This window comes from Alnus glutinosa, chromosome 2, assembly GCF_958979055.1.
Source record: "Alnus glutinosa chromosome 2, dhAlnGlut1.1, whole genome shotgun sequence".
Classification (NCBI taxonomy): domain Eukaryota; kingdom Viridiplantae; phylum Streptophyta; class Magnoliopsida; order Fagales; family Betulaceae; genus Alnus; species Alnus glutinosa.
In genome coordinates this window covers 4,014,012-4,029,755 of record NC_084887.1, presented here as the reverse complement: position 1 = coordinate 4,029,755, position 15,744 = coordinate 4,014,012, and the positions used below count along the sequence as shown (strand labels likewise).

Below are 15,744 nucleotides of genomic sequence, written 5' to 3'. Positions count from 1 at the left end.
GTTGGGTCATTTGGGCCCAGTCTTATGTCAAAGAGTTACCTAAATGTTTAATAAATTTGTAAATCGTTGCGCCTCATTTTTAAAAATTAATTTTTACATTTTAAGTTTGTCATGGATTTGAAATTAATCATTCCGTAATTTTTTTGTCCAATCTTTTTACTTTCGTTATATCATGTCATCTTTTTCTTAAAATATTGTTTTCTTATTATATTATAAATTTTAAAACTAAAAATTTAATTTTTTATTTAAAAAATGAAAAAAGCCATCCCCTTAGGGAGGAAGGTGGCCCGCAGAGGTTGCCAGTGTCACCTCTAGGGTGGCTCACCGCTTCCCCCATGGGCTAAGGGTGGCTGCGCGCCACCCTCAGCCCCATCTAGGGTGTCTCGTGGGCCACCCGAGATTCATTGCGCTGATTCCCCTATAGAGTATGGCGGGACCCTTGGATCTCAAAATCGATCGAAGGGCTTGCTAGACGCCGACTGACTTGACTGGGCATGATCCCATAGCGTACATGTGGGTCTTCATAGTGTCAGCCGATAACATGGCCAAGTGCTCGACCATGCCGACGATCAAACCGGCAATCATGAGCTGCTAGAAGTGGAGGCCATCGTGGGCCAACACGTCCAACTCCGGGTGGAAGTTTGACGACTGTGGTACCAGCCAAAATTTCGAATTTTGGAACTTAGCCATGGTGTTTATGGCCATGGAGATTTACAATTTTGGAATAATTGGCTATGAAAATAGGATTAGAAGTCTAATGGGTTTTCTTTAAAAAGATTGAATCTCGTCGATTCGAGGGCTTGGGAAATTAGGGTTTCGGATTGAAGTCAAAATTACGTATTTTGCTGTCATACACAGCTAGGCCAAGGTGGTGGCTGGGGTATCGCGTGCGGCCACCCTCGACCCATGGAGAAAAAAAATAATATTTTAAGATGATTTTGCGAAAAGGCTGACGTGGCACTAACGGAAATTCGGAAAATTGACAGAAAAATCACGGAAGGACTAATTTCAAATTCTTGACAAACTTAATGTGCAAAAATTTATTTAAAAAAAGTGATGGACTGATATCAAATGGCACGTTGACTCAGAAATTTATTAGACATTTACCCTATATATCTATATATATATTATAAATATCTGTAATAAAAATATTAATCATCATCATCATCATCATCATCATTGAATTGAAGCCTTCATATATTAAGGAAAGAGGAAGATTACCCAAAGTAGGGTAATCTTAGCTTAGATAGTTAAATTACAAGGCCATTCACAACCCTTCTTCATTGCTTGGTTGGCAATGACATGTCCTCGTTGGGAAGGCAAGTCACATGGGGACATGTTGGCATGGTGGTTGTTTATGCACACGCTCTAGAGCTAGCATCTACGGGTCCTCAATCCCAACCCCACTTTTTCTTTTTCTTTTTTTTCTTTTTTTTTTAGAAAATCAAAAACAGGGGAAGAGGAAGCTAATCGGAACAAGGGGATCTTTCCCACCTTCCCAACCCTACTTCATTGCTTGGTTGGCAATGACAGGTTATCATGGGGACATGTTTGTGATTGTTTTGGACACTCCAAACGCTGAAGCAATGTCAAGCATCCCACCGTTAATGATTGTAGGCCATATAATTGCCTAGAAACTGAAATCAAACCTGATAAGCATCTGTTTTTAAATCCTGAAATTCCCATAAACAGCTCCAAATTTATCTTCAAAGCTTAGTAAGACAGCTGCTGCCATAGTATCTTTAAACAAGTTGCCTCCCACTTGGGCTTTGGTATCTAGTTGTATGGACTAAAATTGCAGTCCGGTTTTGTTAAAATAGTAATTAACTAATTAAATTTATCGTTTCTTATCAGCTTAAGCTGCGATAATTGATGACTTAACATGGAATCAGGGCAAATGTCCTGAATTCGTGTCGCACATGTGCGTGACTGGTGTAAGCACGTATATGTGTTTGTGTGTGTGTGTGTGTGTATGTGAGAGAGAGAGAGAGAGAGAGAAGTTTTGCTGCTAATTTTGCAAGTGGATTCTGCATGAAATCAGGGTGATGGCAAACAATAATGCTATCAGAATGAATTTAACATACAAATCATGGGAAACACTCATTCTTTTGACATGACTCTAAAAGTTAAAAATCCCTTCATATAGAGCTAACTTTCCCTAAAACAGTAGTCTAGTCTTAGTTCTTCTTTTCTTTGTGATTCCCACGGACATAGTAATTAAGTAGGCTTCATCTCAGTGACACAATGAAGGTATTCATTGTTACAGGAACACGCAAATTTGTCATAGAAGTGGGTCTCCAAGAGCCAGTTCTTGATATCAAAAGAAAGATAGAACAACTCTTTGGTATCCCTGTAGCTTCACAAACTCTCTCAGTGTCTGGATGGGAGTTGGTGGATGGACTTGACATGGAAGACTATCCAATTGTCACTGAAGGTACAAAAATTGACCTCACTATCAAATCCATGCTTATGTTACCTCCATTAAACCATTGTAGAAGAATCCAAATTACTGTGAAATTTTCTGGCAGGCAGTTTAACATGGAGGTAGACACAGCAGAAACTGTGCGAAGCCTAAAAGAGAAAATTCATATAGTTGATGGCACACCCATCAAAAGAATGTTACTTTTCTGTTCTGGGATAGAGTTAGAAGAAGACTTTCGCCATCTAACCGAGTACGGAATACACGAATTTTCTGAAATAATCGTGTTCCTCAAGACGACAAATCTTCTAAGGGATGAGCCTTCATCAAGTTGGCTGAGTCTAGTGGTGCAAACTTCTTCTAGCTTGCTTAATGCAGCCAGCATTCCTTTGGAAATGAAGGACTCATGCACTGTCAATGACTTGAGGCAGTTGTTATTGAGCAGAAAAATACTTCCCATTGATGATTATTTGTTCATACACAAGCAGAGGATCATGCGTGACAATTGCAGCCTCCGAGGGCATGGTGTTGAAAATGGGGACCCTCTCTATGTGTTTAAAGGGACTATTAGTCGAAGTGGAAATTTTTGAGATGTAAACCAGAATAAAGACTAAGGAGTACCAATAATCAAGAATTAAAGATGGAAATAGGTCTTGTATTAAATTTTTATTAAATTACAATTAAGTAGGAGATTGAAAAAAGAGAATGAAAGAGAGATAATTAGTAACACAAATCGAATCATAGTGAACCGGAATTCTCTGCAATTGAGATAGGCCTTTGATAGGTCTACCAGTTCAAGCAAATGAGCCTCGCACCTTAAGTTGCTTGGGTAGGTAGGCCCTATCGAGGGTCTCTCTTATTTGGTGCTCATACAGGCTGCAATTCGGTCAACAAATAGAAGCGAATCCCGATCCAATCCTAGTATTTTATGTTAGGGGAAAAAAATAAATAAATAAAGAAAAAAACTGGTCATTGTAACTAGTCTTTTCAGCTTATATATTCTTGTAACTAATGGTTCTGTTACACTCCACTCTTTTCATACTAACAAGCCATTGTTATCTATATAATCAAGATAATAATAATAATAAAAAAAAAAAAATTGGAGAAGAAGCAAACAAATTAGGCAATTTCCAGTTCCTTCTTCCATTTTGTTTGGCAAGGGAAGTAGGTCTACCCCGAGAGAGAATCAGGCGAAGTGAAGACGAAATGATGGGAGGACCCATCATCAAGGGGATTGAAAAAGAGGTAAACATGGGACCCATCTTGGACCCCACAATCCATCAGTGAAACCCCATCCTCATCATCAGTCGTCAGAATGCTAAGACGATCCTTGTCAAGGATGAGGATCAGACGGTCACAAGGGAGCTTCTGCTAGGCCTCGATTTCCCTCTTTAGATCAGCTAGCGTGGCATCATTTCCCACCTGGATGTAGAAGAGAGTTCTTGTCAAGTTCTCCACCACCACCCTCATCTTCAAAGACATGATTGGCTCAATTTGCCTTTGCCCATTTTCCACTATGATCAGAGTAGTATAAGGAGAAAGAGAGAGCTTTTAGGCTTTAACACGTAGAATTTGAACAATTTTGAAAAGTTCACGTATGCTGCATTCTCGCTAGTTAGTTCGCTAGCATGCATGAGAGATGGGGGGCAGTACTGGTTGATAGCGCATGCAAATGAAATATGTGCTTGATTGGCCTTAAAACAATAAAATATATTACCTTTTCCCCCCATCAACTACCAGCCATTGTCAACATGCCCCATGAACTGACACATCGACCAAAAGAGAGCATCCAACTACCATCGTTACCCACTTTGCCCCCATCCGTCAGAAGATTCCGTTAACTTGGATGGAATATTCTATTTTTGGGTGTTAATTTTTGTTTAAAGACCAAAATGCCCTCTACAGTAATTAATAAAAAAAATATTAAAATTAATATATTTTTTTGTTTTAAAAAATAAAAATAAAAATAAAAATTAATCTAAGGGTGGCGCCCTTTTTCAGTTTTTTTTTTAAATATTAATTTTAATATTTTTTTTATTAATTACTGTAGAGGGCATTTTGGTCTTTGTGTGAATTAGACTGACGGATGGGGGCAAAGTGAGTAACGATGGTAGTTGGATGCTCTCTTTTGGTCGAGGTGTCAGTTCATGGGGGCATGTTGACAATGGCTGGTAGTTGATGGGGGGAAAAGGTAATTACCCCAAACAATAAAATATATGTATATATACATATATTCTTTAATATTCTCTTATTTGCTTGATTATTTTCCTCAAACCTCTCGTCTCAGCGCTGACAAAAAGGATCTGGACCCTTACTTACGGTTGATGAAACTATGAAAAGTAATTGGACTGGATGAACTTTAACAATTTAATAGCTAAGGTCTTTTATTTTTCTAAGAAATATGAAAAATTATGAGTGGATCCACCCACCTCAAACTTGTTCTTCAACTTGGTGAGCCTCGACACTTAAAAAGCATTTACAATGGATTTCGAATCTTTCTATTTTAGATAATGACTTTTTAATGCATTCTATATTCGATTATCTATTTTTTTTATTTTATTTTATAGATTTGGCTTAGATGCAGTTAAAAAAAAAAAAAAAAAAAAAAAGAGAGAGAGAGAAACCCCATCCCCATCACCAGCACCTGCTCAATTCAATGTTTGAAGCTCGCTGTAAGTTGAATTCGTATGGCTTGGCTTCAAGGGACTTGATGTGATACTTTTCAGGGTGTTGAGCTCTTCCAGCCCCTCTCATCGGGCCATAGTTTTTTCTGGTATGTTCTCACTCATGGGTCGTCATTTTTTGCTTATAGCAGGAAATTTTGTTAGCATAGCCTATATCCTAACAACAGATATAATCATATTTTTACATGAACTCATAGGGGTTAATGGTCATGTTTGTACATTTTTATTGGTAATAATTTGTTGCCTTGTATAGAAGTGTACTACTTCTAAGTACTTCTGGGACGTTTGCCACCATACTATACAAGCTATTAATCTCATGATTTATTTGGCAATTCTAGTATTCCAAAATTTGCAATGCAAACATTTTCCGCAATTGTTGCAGTCACCATCGAGAAAGTCCAACATCAATGTCACTGGTAAAGTGGGAGCTAACCTTGTGTAACTTGTGTTTGGAAGCATTCTCGATTAGTCTTACATTCTCTCTTCCTTTCGGATTAAGAATGGGAAAGACCCCTCTTGTACCCCTTCCCTTATTGGCTTCGGAACAAATAATAATAATAATAATAATAATAAATAAATAAATAAATAAAAAGTAGGAGAGAATCAACCTATGAAAAAATTTTCATTTTCCACAGGTTTATACAACATGGAATGAACACTCCCTTCAAATAAATGAATGGGTTCTCTAATTGTAGGTTGTTTGTTCATGAGATCTACGTGCTGGATTTTGTCACTGAGCTTTTTCCCCACTACGTCTCTACTGGATCTGTTTCGGGAATATCCCTAAAAACAAAAAGAATCTACCTTTGGTCTCTCCAGCTATTTCAGATTAAGAAGATGTGAAAACACTTCTCTCAATAAGAATAAGAATGGTATGTTTAGTTACACCAATTTCTCTCTCTCTCTTTTTTTTTTTTTAACAACATCTAAGCCAAATCTATAAAATAAATAATAAAAAAAAAAAGATAATCGAATATAGAGTGCATTAAAAAGTCATTATCTAAAATAGAAAGATTCGAAATCCATTGTAAATGCTCTTTAAGTGTCAAGGCTCACCAAGTTGAAGAACAAGTTTGAAGTGGGTGGATCCCCTCATAATTTTTCATATTTCTTAGAAAAATAAAAGACATTAGCTATTAAATTGTTAAAGTTCATCTAGTCCAATTACTTTTCATAGTTTCATCAACCGTAAGTAAGGGTCCAGATCCTTTTTGTCAGCGCTGAGACGAGAGGTTTGAGGAAAATAATCAAGCAAATAAGAGAATATTAAAGAATATATGTATATATACATATATTTTATTGTTTGGGGTAATTACCTTTTCCCCCCATCAACTACCAGCCATTGTCAACATGCCCCCATGAACTGACACCTCGACCAAAAGAGAGCATCCAACTACCATCGTTACTCACTTTGCCCCCATCCGTCAGTCTAATTCACACAAAGACCAAAATGCCCTCTACAGTAATTAATAAAAAAAATATTAAAATTAATATTTTAAAAAAAAAACTGAAAAAGGGCGCCACCCTTAGATTAATTTTTATTTTTTAAAACAAAAAAATATATTAATTTTAATATTTTTTTATTAATTACTGTAGAGGGCATTTTGGTCTTTAAACAAAAATTAACACCCAAAAATAGAATATTCCATCCAAGTTAACGGAATCTTCTGTTGGATGAGGGCAAAGTGGGTAACGATGGTAGTTGGATGCTCTCTTTTGGTCGATGTGTCAGTTCATGGGGGCATGTTGACAATGACTGGTAGTTGATGGGGGGAAAATGTAATATATTTTATTGTTTTAAGGCCAATCAAGCACATATTTCATTTGCATGCGCTATCAACCAGTACTGCCCCCCATCTCTCATGCATGCTAGCGAACTAACTAGCGAGAATGCAGCATACGTGAACTTTTCAAAATTGTTCAAATTCTACGTGTTAAAGCCTAAAAGCTCTCTCTTTCTCCTTATACTACTCTGATCATAGTGGAAAATGGGCAAAGGCAAATTGAGCCAATCATGTCTTTGAAGATGAGGGTGGTGGTGGAGAACTTGACAAGAACTCTCTTCTACATCCAGGTGGGAAATGATGCCACGCTAGTTGATCTAAAGAGGGAAATCGAGGCCTAGCAGAAGCTCCCTTGTGACCGTCTGATCCTCATCCTTGACAAGGATCGTCTTAGCATTCTGACGACTGATGATGAGGATGGGGTTTCACTGATGGATTGTGGGGTCCAAGATGGGTCCCATGTTTACCTCTTTTTCAATCCCCTTGATGATGGGTCCTCCCATCATTTCGTCTTCACTTCGCCTGATTCTCTCTCGGGGTAGACCTACTTCCCTTGCCAAACAAAATGGAAGAAGGAACTGGAAATTCCCTAATTTGTTTGCTTCTTCTCCAATTTTTTTTTTTTTTTTTTTATTATTATTATCTTGATTATATAGATAACAATGGCTTGTTAGTATGAAAAGAGTGGAGTGTAACAGAACCATTAGTTACAAGAATATATAAGCTGAAAAGACTAGTTACAATGACCAGTTTTTTCCTTTATTTATTTATTTTTTTCCCCTAACATAAAATACTAGGATTGGATCGGGATTCGCTTCTATTTGTTGACCGAATTGCAGCCTGTATGAGCACCAAATAAGAGAGACCCTCGATAGGGCCTACCTACCCAAGCAACTTAAGGTGCGAGGCTCATTTGCTTGAACTGGTAGACCTATCAAAGGCCTATCTCAATTGCAGAGAATTCCGGTTCACTATGATTCGATTTGTGTTACTAATTATCTCTCTTTCATTCTCTTTTTTCAATCTCCTACTTAATTGTAATTTAATAAAAATTTAATACAAGACCTATTTCCATCTTTAATTCTTGATTATTGGTACTCCTTAGTCTTTATTCTGGTTTACATCTCAAAAATTTCCACTTCGACTAATAGTCCCTTTAAACACATAGAGAGGGTCCCCATTTTCAACACCATGCCCTCGGAGGCTGCAATTGTCACGCATGATCCTCTGCTTGTGTATGAACAAATAATCATCAATGGGAAGTATTTTTCTGCTCAATAACAACTGCCTCAAGTCATTGACAGTGCATGAGTCCTTCATTTCCAAAGGAATGCTGGCTGCATTAAGCAAGCTAGAAGAAGTTTGCACCACTAGACTCAGCCAACTTGATGAAGGCTCATCCCTTAGAAGATTTGTCGTCTTGAGGAACACGATTATTTCAGAAAATTCGTGTATTCCGTACTCGGTTAGATGGCGAAAGTCTTCTTCTAACTCTATCCCAGAACAGAAAAGTAACATTCTTTTGATGGGTGTGCCATCAACTATATGAATTTTCTCTTTTAGGCTTCGCACAGTTTCTGCTGTGTCTACCTCCATGTTAAACTGCCTGCCAGAAAATTTCACAGTAATTTGGATTCTTCTACAATGGTTTAATGGAGGTAACATAAGCATGGATTTGATAGTGAGGTCAATTTTTGTACCTTCAGTGACAATTGGATAGTCTTCCATGTCAAGTCCATCCACCAACTCCCATCCAGACACTGAGAGAGTTTGTGAAGCTACAGGGATACCAAAGAGTTGTTCTATCTTTCTTTTGATATCAAGAACTGGCTCTTGGAGACCCACTTCTATGACAAATTTGCGTGTTCCTGTAACAATGAATACCTTCATTGTGTCACTGAGATGAAGCCTACTTAATTACTATGTCCGTGGGAATCACAAAGAAAAGAAGAACTAAGACTAGACTACTGTTTTAGGGAAAGTTAGCTCTATATGAAGGGATTTTTAACTTTTAGAGTCATGTCAAAAGAATGAGTGTTTCCCATGATTTGTATGTTAAATTCATTCTGATAGCATTATTGTTTGCCATCACCCTGATTTCATGCAGAATCCACTTGCAAAATTAGCAGCAAAACTTCTCTCTCTCTCTCTCTCTCTCACACACACACACACACACACAAACACATATACGTGCTTACACCAGTCACGCACATGTGCGACATGAATTCAGGACATTTGCCCTGATTCCATGTTAAGTCATCAATTATCGCAGCTTAAGCTGATAAGAAACGATAAATTTAATTAGTTAATTACTATTTTAACAAAACCGGACTGCAATTTTAGTCCATACAACTAGATACCAAAGCCCAAGTGGGAGGCAACTTGTTTAAAGATACTATGGCAGCAGCTGTCTTACTAAGCTTTGAAGATAAATTTGGAGCTGTTTATGGGAATTTCAGGATTTAAAAACAGATGCTTATCAGGTTTGATTTCAGTTTCTAGGCAATTATATGGCCTACAATCATTAACGGTGGGATGCTTGACATTGCTTCAGCGTTTGGAGTGTCCAAAACAATCACAAACATGTCCCCATGATAACCTGTCATTGCCAACCAAGCAATGAAGTAGGGTTGGGAAGGTGGGAAAGATCCCCTTGTTCCGATTAGCTTCCTCTTCCCCTGTTTTTGATTTTCTAAAAAAAAAAGAAAAAAAAGAAAAAGAAAAAGTGGGGTTGGGATTGAGGACCCGTAGATGCTAGCTCTAGAGCGTGTGCATAAACAACCACCATGCCAACATGTCCCCATGTGACTTGCCTTCCCAACGAGGACATGTCATTGCCAACCAAGCAATGAAGAAGGGTTGTGAATGGCCTTGTAATTTAACTATCTAAGCTAAGATTACCCTACTTTGGGTAATCTTCCTCTTTCCTTAATATATGAAGGCTTCAATTCAATGATGATGATGATGATGATGATGATTAATATTTTTATTACAGATATTTATAATATATATATAGATATATAGGGTAAATGTCTAATAAATTTCTGAGTCAACGTGCCATTTGATATCAGTCCATCACTTTTTTTAAATAAATTTTTGCACATTAAGTTTGTCAAGAATTTGAAATTAGTCCTTCCGTGATTTTTCTGTCAATTTTCCGAATTTCCGTTAGTGCCACGTCAGCCTTTTCGCAAAATCATCTTAAAATATTATTTTTTTTCTCCATGGGTCGAGGGTGGCCGCACGCGATACCCCAGCCACCACCTTGGCCTAGCTGTGTATGACAGCAAAATACGTAATTTTGACTTCAATCCGAAACCCTAATTTCCCAAGCCCTCGAATCGACGAGATTCAATCTTTTTAAAGAAAACCCATTAGACTTCTAATCCTATTTTCATAGCCAATTATTCCAAAATTGTAAATCTCCATGGCCATAAACACCATGGCTAAGTTCCAAAATTCGAAATTTTGGCTGGTACCACAGTCGTCAAACTTCCACCCGGAGTTGGACGTGTTGGCCCACGATGGCCTCCACTTCTAGCAGCTCATGATTGCCGGTTTGATCGTCGGCATGGTCGAGCACTTGGCCATGTTATCGGCTGACACTATGAAGACCCACATGTACGCTATGGGATCATGCCCAGTCAAGTCAGTCGGCGTCTAGCAAGCCCTTCGATCGATTTTGAGATCCAAGGGTCCCGCCATACTCTATAGGGGAATCAGCGCAATGAATCTCGGGTGGCCCACGAGACACCCTAGATGGGGCTGAGGGTGGCGCGCAGCCACCCTTAGCCCATGGGGGAAGCGGTGAGCCACCCTAGAGGTGACACTGGCAACCTCTGCGGGCCACCTTCCTCCCTAAGGGGATGGCTTTTTTCAATTTTTTAAATAAAAAATTAAATTTTTAGTTTTAAAATTTATAATATAATAAGAAAACAATATTTTAAGAAAAAGATGACATGATATAACGAAAGTAAAAAGATTGGACAAAAAAATTACGGAATAATTAATTTCAAATCCATGGCAAACTTAAAATGTAAAAATTAATTTTTAAAAATGAGGGACTGATTTTAAGTATCGCAACGATTTACAAATTTATTAAACATTTAGGTAACTCTTTGGCATAAGACTGGGCCCAAATGACCCAACTCGTGCAAAAGTATTCCTACGGCCCAACTGTATTCTTCGAGAACACACGCGTTTTCTGTCTTATCATACGAACTGTAACGCACAACCCAATATGGACCACGTGATTCTCCATCGCCACCGTCCATACCTATCTCTCTCGTTAATCGCAGCCGTCAAAATCTATGACACAAAAAAGAAAACTACGTTGAGTGGTTCAGAGACTTTCTCTGTACTATATAAACCCCTCTCACCCATCAGTTTTCTTATCTCTCTCTCTCTCTCTCTCTCTCTCCTGCTTCGTCGCTCAGAGACTCCTATTCACCGCCCTCGTATCTGGTATTTTCTTTCGTCTTTGTCTTTGGATTTGATTGCTTATGTTCCTTTAGTTTCTTAATTTTAATTTTCTATCGGCCTGTTTGATCCTGTGTGCATAAAAATATGTCTCTTGATTGACTGTTAGCTATTCATGTTCAATGAATTGGAATCTACAAAATTCTTTATTTTTTACTTTAGGTTCTTTTTGGGGTTTCCACCTTAGTGCTTAATATTGATCTATATTATAATTCCTTTTTTTTTTTTTGGATTATGTAAGATTTTGTTTTCGGTAATAATTCCCATAACAAAATTATTTATATGATTGCTGGTTTCTTTTTGGGTTAATGGGTATTATTCTGTATATGGGCTCTTTTTTCTTTTTGGTTTTGGTGATGCTTGGGACTACGCCATATTTACTATTTCGAATCTCCCGTTTCCTTCCCCAAAAAAGAAAGAAAGTAAGTTATATGTTGGGGTTCAGGATCAGGAATTTATGAGTATTTTTTTAAATAAGTTTTTGGGTTTCTTGGGATATTAGATATTTTCAATTCATGTTTCTTGTTAGCAGGGGCGGAACCGGGATTTTAGATAGGGGACAAAACTAAAAAATAGATCTTTTAGGGTAAAAATCAATTTTGGGGGGTCGTACTCATAAAAAAAAAAAAAAAAAAATTAATGGAATTTTTAAAATTTTGGGGGACTAGTGCCCCAATGGCCAGGGTTAGTTCTGCCCCTGCTTGTTAGTGAAATGAACTACAGTGACCTAACGCCACCCACCGGAGAGGAGGTTAAGAAGGGTTCACGGGTGGGATCCAGTGAAGCCGCCCTGACGCCTAATTTAGTGAAGATAAGCTAAGGGAAAATTTAGATAGAGTTTGGCTAGGGTCAGAATTGCATACCTGAGTGAGTAACCCTGCATTACTGATGGTTGTTCTTGCCATATGAGCTTTGGTACTCATAAACAATGGGAAAAAATGGTTTATTTTCTCTTTTTTTCAATGTATTGTGATTGTGGCTGCTGTTTCATGTTTTGTTCTTGCATTTGATGCCATGATTGGGTAGTTGATTATGACAGATGATTATATAGGACAGCCAGCTGGGTTGAATATTGGTTAAAAGCTTGTTAATTTTATTGGATTGTGCTGAACATTGATAAGTGTAGGGAAAGACTGAAATATTTGTGGTTGTTTTGTTTGTATACTATTTAGATGATCAAAGAATCTATCCCAGCATTTTGATTATTGGATGCATTTTAAACTACATTCTGGTTCAGTTTCTTGTCAGTATGACTCATACATGTTCTACTTGGGTTTTTTTTTTTTTTTTTTTTTTTTTTTTTTGCGAAATTGAATTGGTTCATTCTGTTTTTTTCCATAATTTTCTCAATGAATCCATCTTTATGAGTGAGGTAATCCAGTTTGATAGTTATAAAATAAGGTCCTTTTGGACGACCAGAAGTGATCTTATATATGTGACTATGGTAATGGTCTCCTTTATGGGATCCCCCAGTCTAGATGATGTATTTCTGCCGTTGATTTCATGTAAAATATGAATGGATGATTTTATTTTATTGGGTTAACCAAAGAGGAACCCCTAAGGTACAACAATTTTGAGCTATTGACTATCTACTGTAAAATTATTCAGGACAACTCTTGGGAAAAAATGATTGCCCAAATTGTTATTGAAGGATTTGGCCCTATATGGAGCTGCATGGATATATATATATATATATATATATACATGAGAAATGCTACATTGTACATACTAAACTCCCATCCTACTCCCATACAACTGGGTTGATGTGGCAGTGTCCATAAACCATTAGATCAACCTTTATTAAAAAAAGAAAAATTCTAAGGGTTTATGGGCACTGTTACATCAATTGTATAGGAGTGAGATGAGAGTTGAGTATTTGGCATCACTCATAAATTCATATACCTAACATGGGTGGGTACACGAAGTGGCTTTGCCTTGGAGGGGTTCCTCGTCAATTAAAAAAAAAAAAGGCTGTTTAAATAGTTAAGGGTATGTTGAGCTATGTATCCAAGGGTTTATGTAAATTGTCATGTTTATGTTCTAGTAACAAAATCATTTGAAGGATGGACATGGTTTTGGTTGCAGGGTTTAAGTGAAATTTCTTGCTGTGTTTATGTTCTAGTAACAAAATGATCTACGGGAAAAACATGATTTTGGTAAAATATGATATCTGCTGAGCTCTAGATTGCAATTTGGATTTGAAGTGTACTTTGTTCAGTAATTATGCGACCTCTTGTGGCTTCATCTGTTTTTTAAAGGCTGGTGTTTTCTTCTTGATATGATTAGGTCAAAGAATGATAACTAACAGATAATGGTGTTGTTATAAATATATCATTTGAATATGTCATTCACGACGGGAGGCGGTTGTTAGTTTTCAAATCTGGATTTTGACTAATTGGTTTTTTTTTTTGCCCTCTAATTCAGTTCTGAGCAGTTTATAACTATAAAACAAAGAATCTCCTTGGTTACTCTTCTACTTCCATCAGCCAAGTTTCATGTCTGAACTAGACTCTCAGATTCCTACTGCTTTTGGTAGGTTTTGTTTTCCCTTACGCTAATAGCTTTATCTGTTTATTGATTTGATAAATTTAATGTTGATGTCTCATGACGCTGAGAATAATCTGAGTTATTGTTCTGTAATTGGGTAGATCCCTTTGCTGAGGCAAATGCTGAGGACTCTGGTGCTGGGACAAAGGAGTATGTTCATGTTCGTGTACAGCAGCGTAATGGGAGGAAAAGCTTGACTACTGTGCAAGGGTTGAAGAAGGAATACAGCTATAACAAGATTCTAAAGGACCTTAAGAAAGAGTTCTGCTGTAATGGTACTGTTGTCCAGGATCCTGAGCTAGGCCAGGTTAGTTTCCATCCCCGTATTAATATAAGCATGCATTATTGGTATTTTATCTTTTTGGATTTTTACCACTAATAAATGTATACTGTTTCTGTACCTCACTTGTTCATGTGATGCACTTCAGTATTCTAGTAGTACTACTCCATGTAACTTTATTTGTTTTTTTCTTGGGAATCAAACAAAAGCCTTGACATCATTTGTTATATATGGGTGCAGGTTATACAACTTCAGGGAGATCAGAGGAAGAATGTTTCCACCTTCCTTGTTCAGGTAATAATTATATTAAGCTTCCGTTTGTGTTATATTTTGTGGGTTATTATGTTTGTAAATGTTCCTTAATGTTCTTCTAACAGGCCGGCATTGTGAAGAAGGAACATATCAAGATTCATGGTTTTTGATTCCTGCAGCCTGCCGACCCATTGCCATATGTAGTTTACACCATCCATAACACGCAGTAGCGAATAGCTTATGATCTGAACTTATAGAACGTAGCCATACTGCATGTTATTTTGGTATGTGTACCTTCAAATATAACATTCGTGTCTTGTGTTAGTCTGCTAGTTCTGCTACTTGCTGTGTTATGTTGGAGGATTATGGATTTTAACTTTATCTATGACAATAATGTCCTGTTTTATATACGTATATTTTGTACGTTTATTCTGGATGTCAAATTGGTTAAATTGTCTCGAACCAAGAAGTGCAGCAAACATTAATCAATTGTTACAGAATTAAGAATTGCCTCAATTAGCTATCATAGTAGAGTGTTGGACTAAATTATGCAGAATATTCAAATTAAGTTGGTCACAAAGGGTGGTGGCTGCAAGTGTGGTCGTGCAGTCAACCCTCTTCCGGTAGAAGGGATGATTGTGTGGCCACTTTTACCAAAATAGAGGGGTAGGTGTGTTGCTGCCTTCTCTCCCAACAGATGGGAAGGCCGTGTGGATGTAGTAGCGGAGTGGAAGCTCTGGTGCTCTGCCGTCGATGATACTGCCTGCTGGTAGTGATGGACAGAGGCGGCATTGATTATTGATAAATGTGAGGTTGAGATGGTGCTGGAAAAAGAGAGGTCAATCGGGTGTTGCCGGTGGTTGAAGGTGGCAAGGTCTCAATGGTACAAGAGTGGGTAATGACTGTTTTGTGTAGAAGTGAAATTTTTTAGTGGTCAACATGACAGTGTCACACAATTTGCAGTCATTTGTAAGGCATTGTAGTAAATTTTGTAGTATCTATACATTTTCGATTCAAATTATGTTTTCTTGTGGATCAAAGGTTGTTAAAACCTAGTATTAAGAGTAACTTTTTGCCACCAAAATTCGCAATTCTCACCAAGAGATTTGTCTACAGCACTACGTGCATTCTTTTATGAAATATCCATGTTGTATGTTCCATGTTTTCCCGGACTGCTGTTTAAATTCTTGGAATTGAAAGAAGGGCTCCATCTTCGATAATTCATCGTTTAGGCTCTGAATGAACAAAAGCCCATGCCTGATACGGTTTGTTAGTGCCGGCAAATTGTTATACGGTCTG

At 37.5% G+C, this 15,744-nt stretch overlaps 3 protein-coding genes across 3 annotated transcripts; 2 read left to right on the top strand and 1 right to left on the bottom strand.

Moving 5' to 3' along the window:
• The first annotated feature begins 2,244 nt into the window (after nt 1-2,244).
• Nucleotides 2,245-3,009, top strand: LOC133859586 (uncharacterized). Its single transcript, XM_062295028.1, has one exon. It carries the CDS (start codon nt 2,245-2,247, stop codon nt 3,007-3,009), a length of 765 nt encoding a protein of 254 aa, XP_062151012.1.
• A 5,003-nt stretch (nt 3,010-8,012) lies between these two features.
• On the bottom strand, nt 8,013-8,777 carry LOC133859584 (uncharacterized). Its single transcript, XM_062295026.1, has one exon. The coding sequence runs from the start codon at nt 8,775-8,777 to the stop codon at nt 8,013-8,015; it is 765 nt and encodes a 254-aa protein (XP_062151010.1).
• A 2,433-nt stretch (nt 8,778-11,210) lies between these two features.
• LOC133861093 (protein translation factor SUI1 homolog 1) lies at nt 11,211-14,855 on the top strand. Its single transcript, XM_062296798.1, has 5 exons — nt 11,211-11,351; nt 13,791-13,898; nt 14,015-14,220; nt 14,434-14,487; nt 14,571-14,855. Exons 2-5 carry the CDS (start codon nt 13,862-13,864, stop codon nt 14,613-14,615), a joined length of 342 nt encoding a protein of 113 aa, XP_062152782.1. The 5' UTR covers nt 11,211-11,351; nt 13,791-13,861; the 3' UTR covers nt 14,616-14,855.
• Nucleotides 14,856-15,744: the final 889 nt, after the last annotated feature.

Bases quoted from the DNA above. Each gene is read 5' to 3' on its own strand.
- LOC133859586 (XM_062295028.1), top strand. From the start codon at position 2,245: ATGAAGGTATTCATTGTTACAGGAACACGCAAATTTGTCATAGAAGTG.
- LOC133859584 (XM_062295026.1), bottom strand. From the start codon at position 8,777: ATGAAGGTATTCATTGTTACAGGAACACGCAAATTTGTCATAGAAGTG.
- LOC133861093 (XM_062296798.1), top strand. From the start codon at position 13,862: ATGTCTGAACTAGACTCTCAGATTCCTACTGCTTTTG. The intron at 13,899-14,014 runs GTAGGTTTTGTT...GTAATTGGGTAG, and splicing joins TCAGATTCCTACTGCTTTTG to ATCCCTTTGCTGAGGCAAAT. The intron at 14,488-14,570 runs GTAATAATTATA...TTCTTCTAACAG, and splicing joins TTTCCACCTTCCTTGTTCAG to GCCGGCATTGTGAAGAAGGA.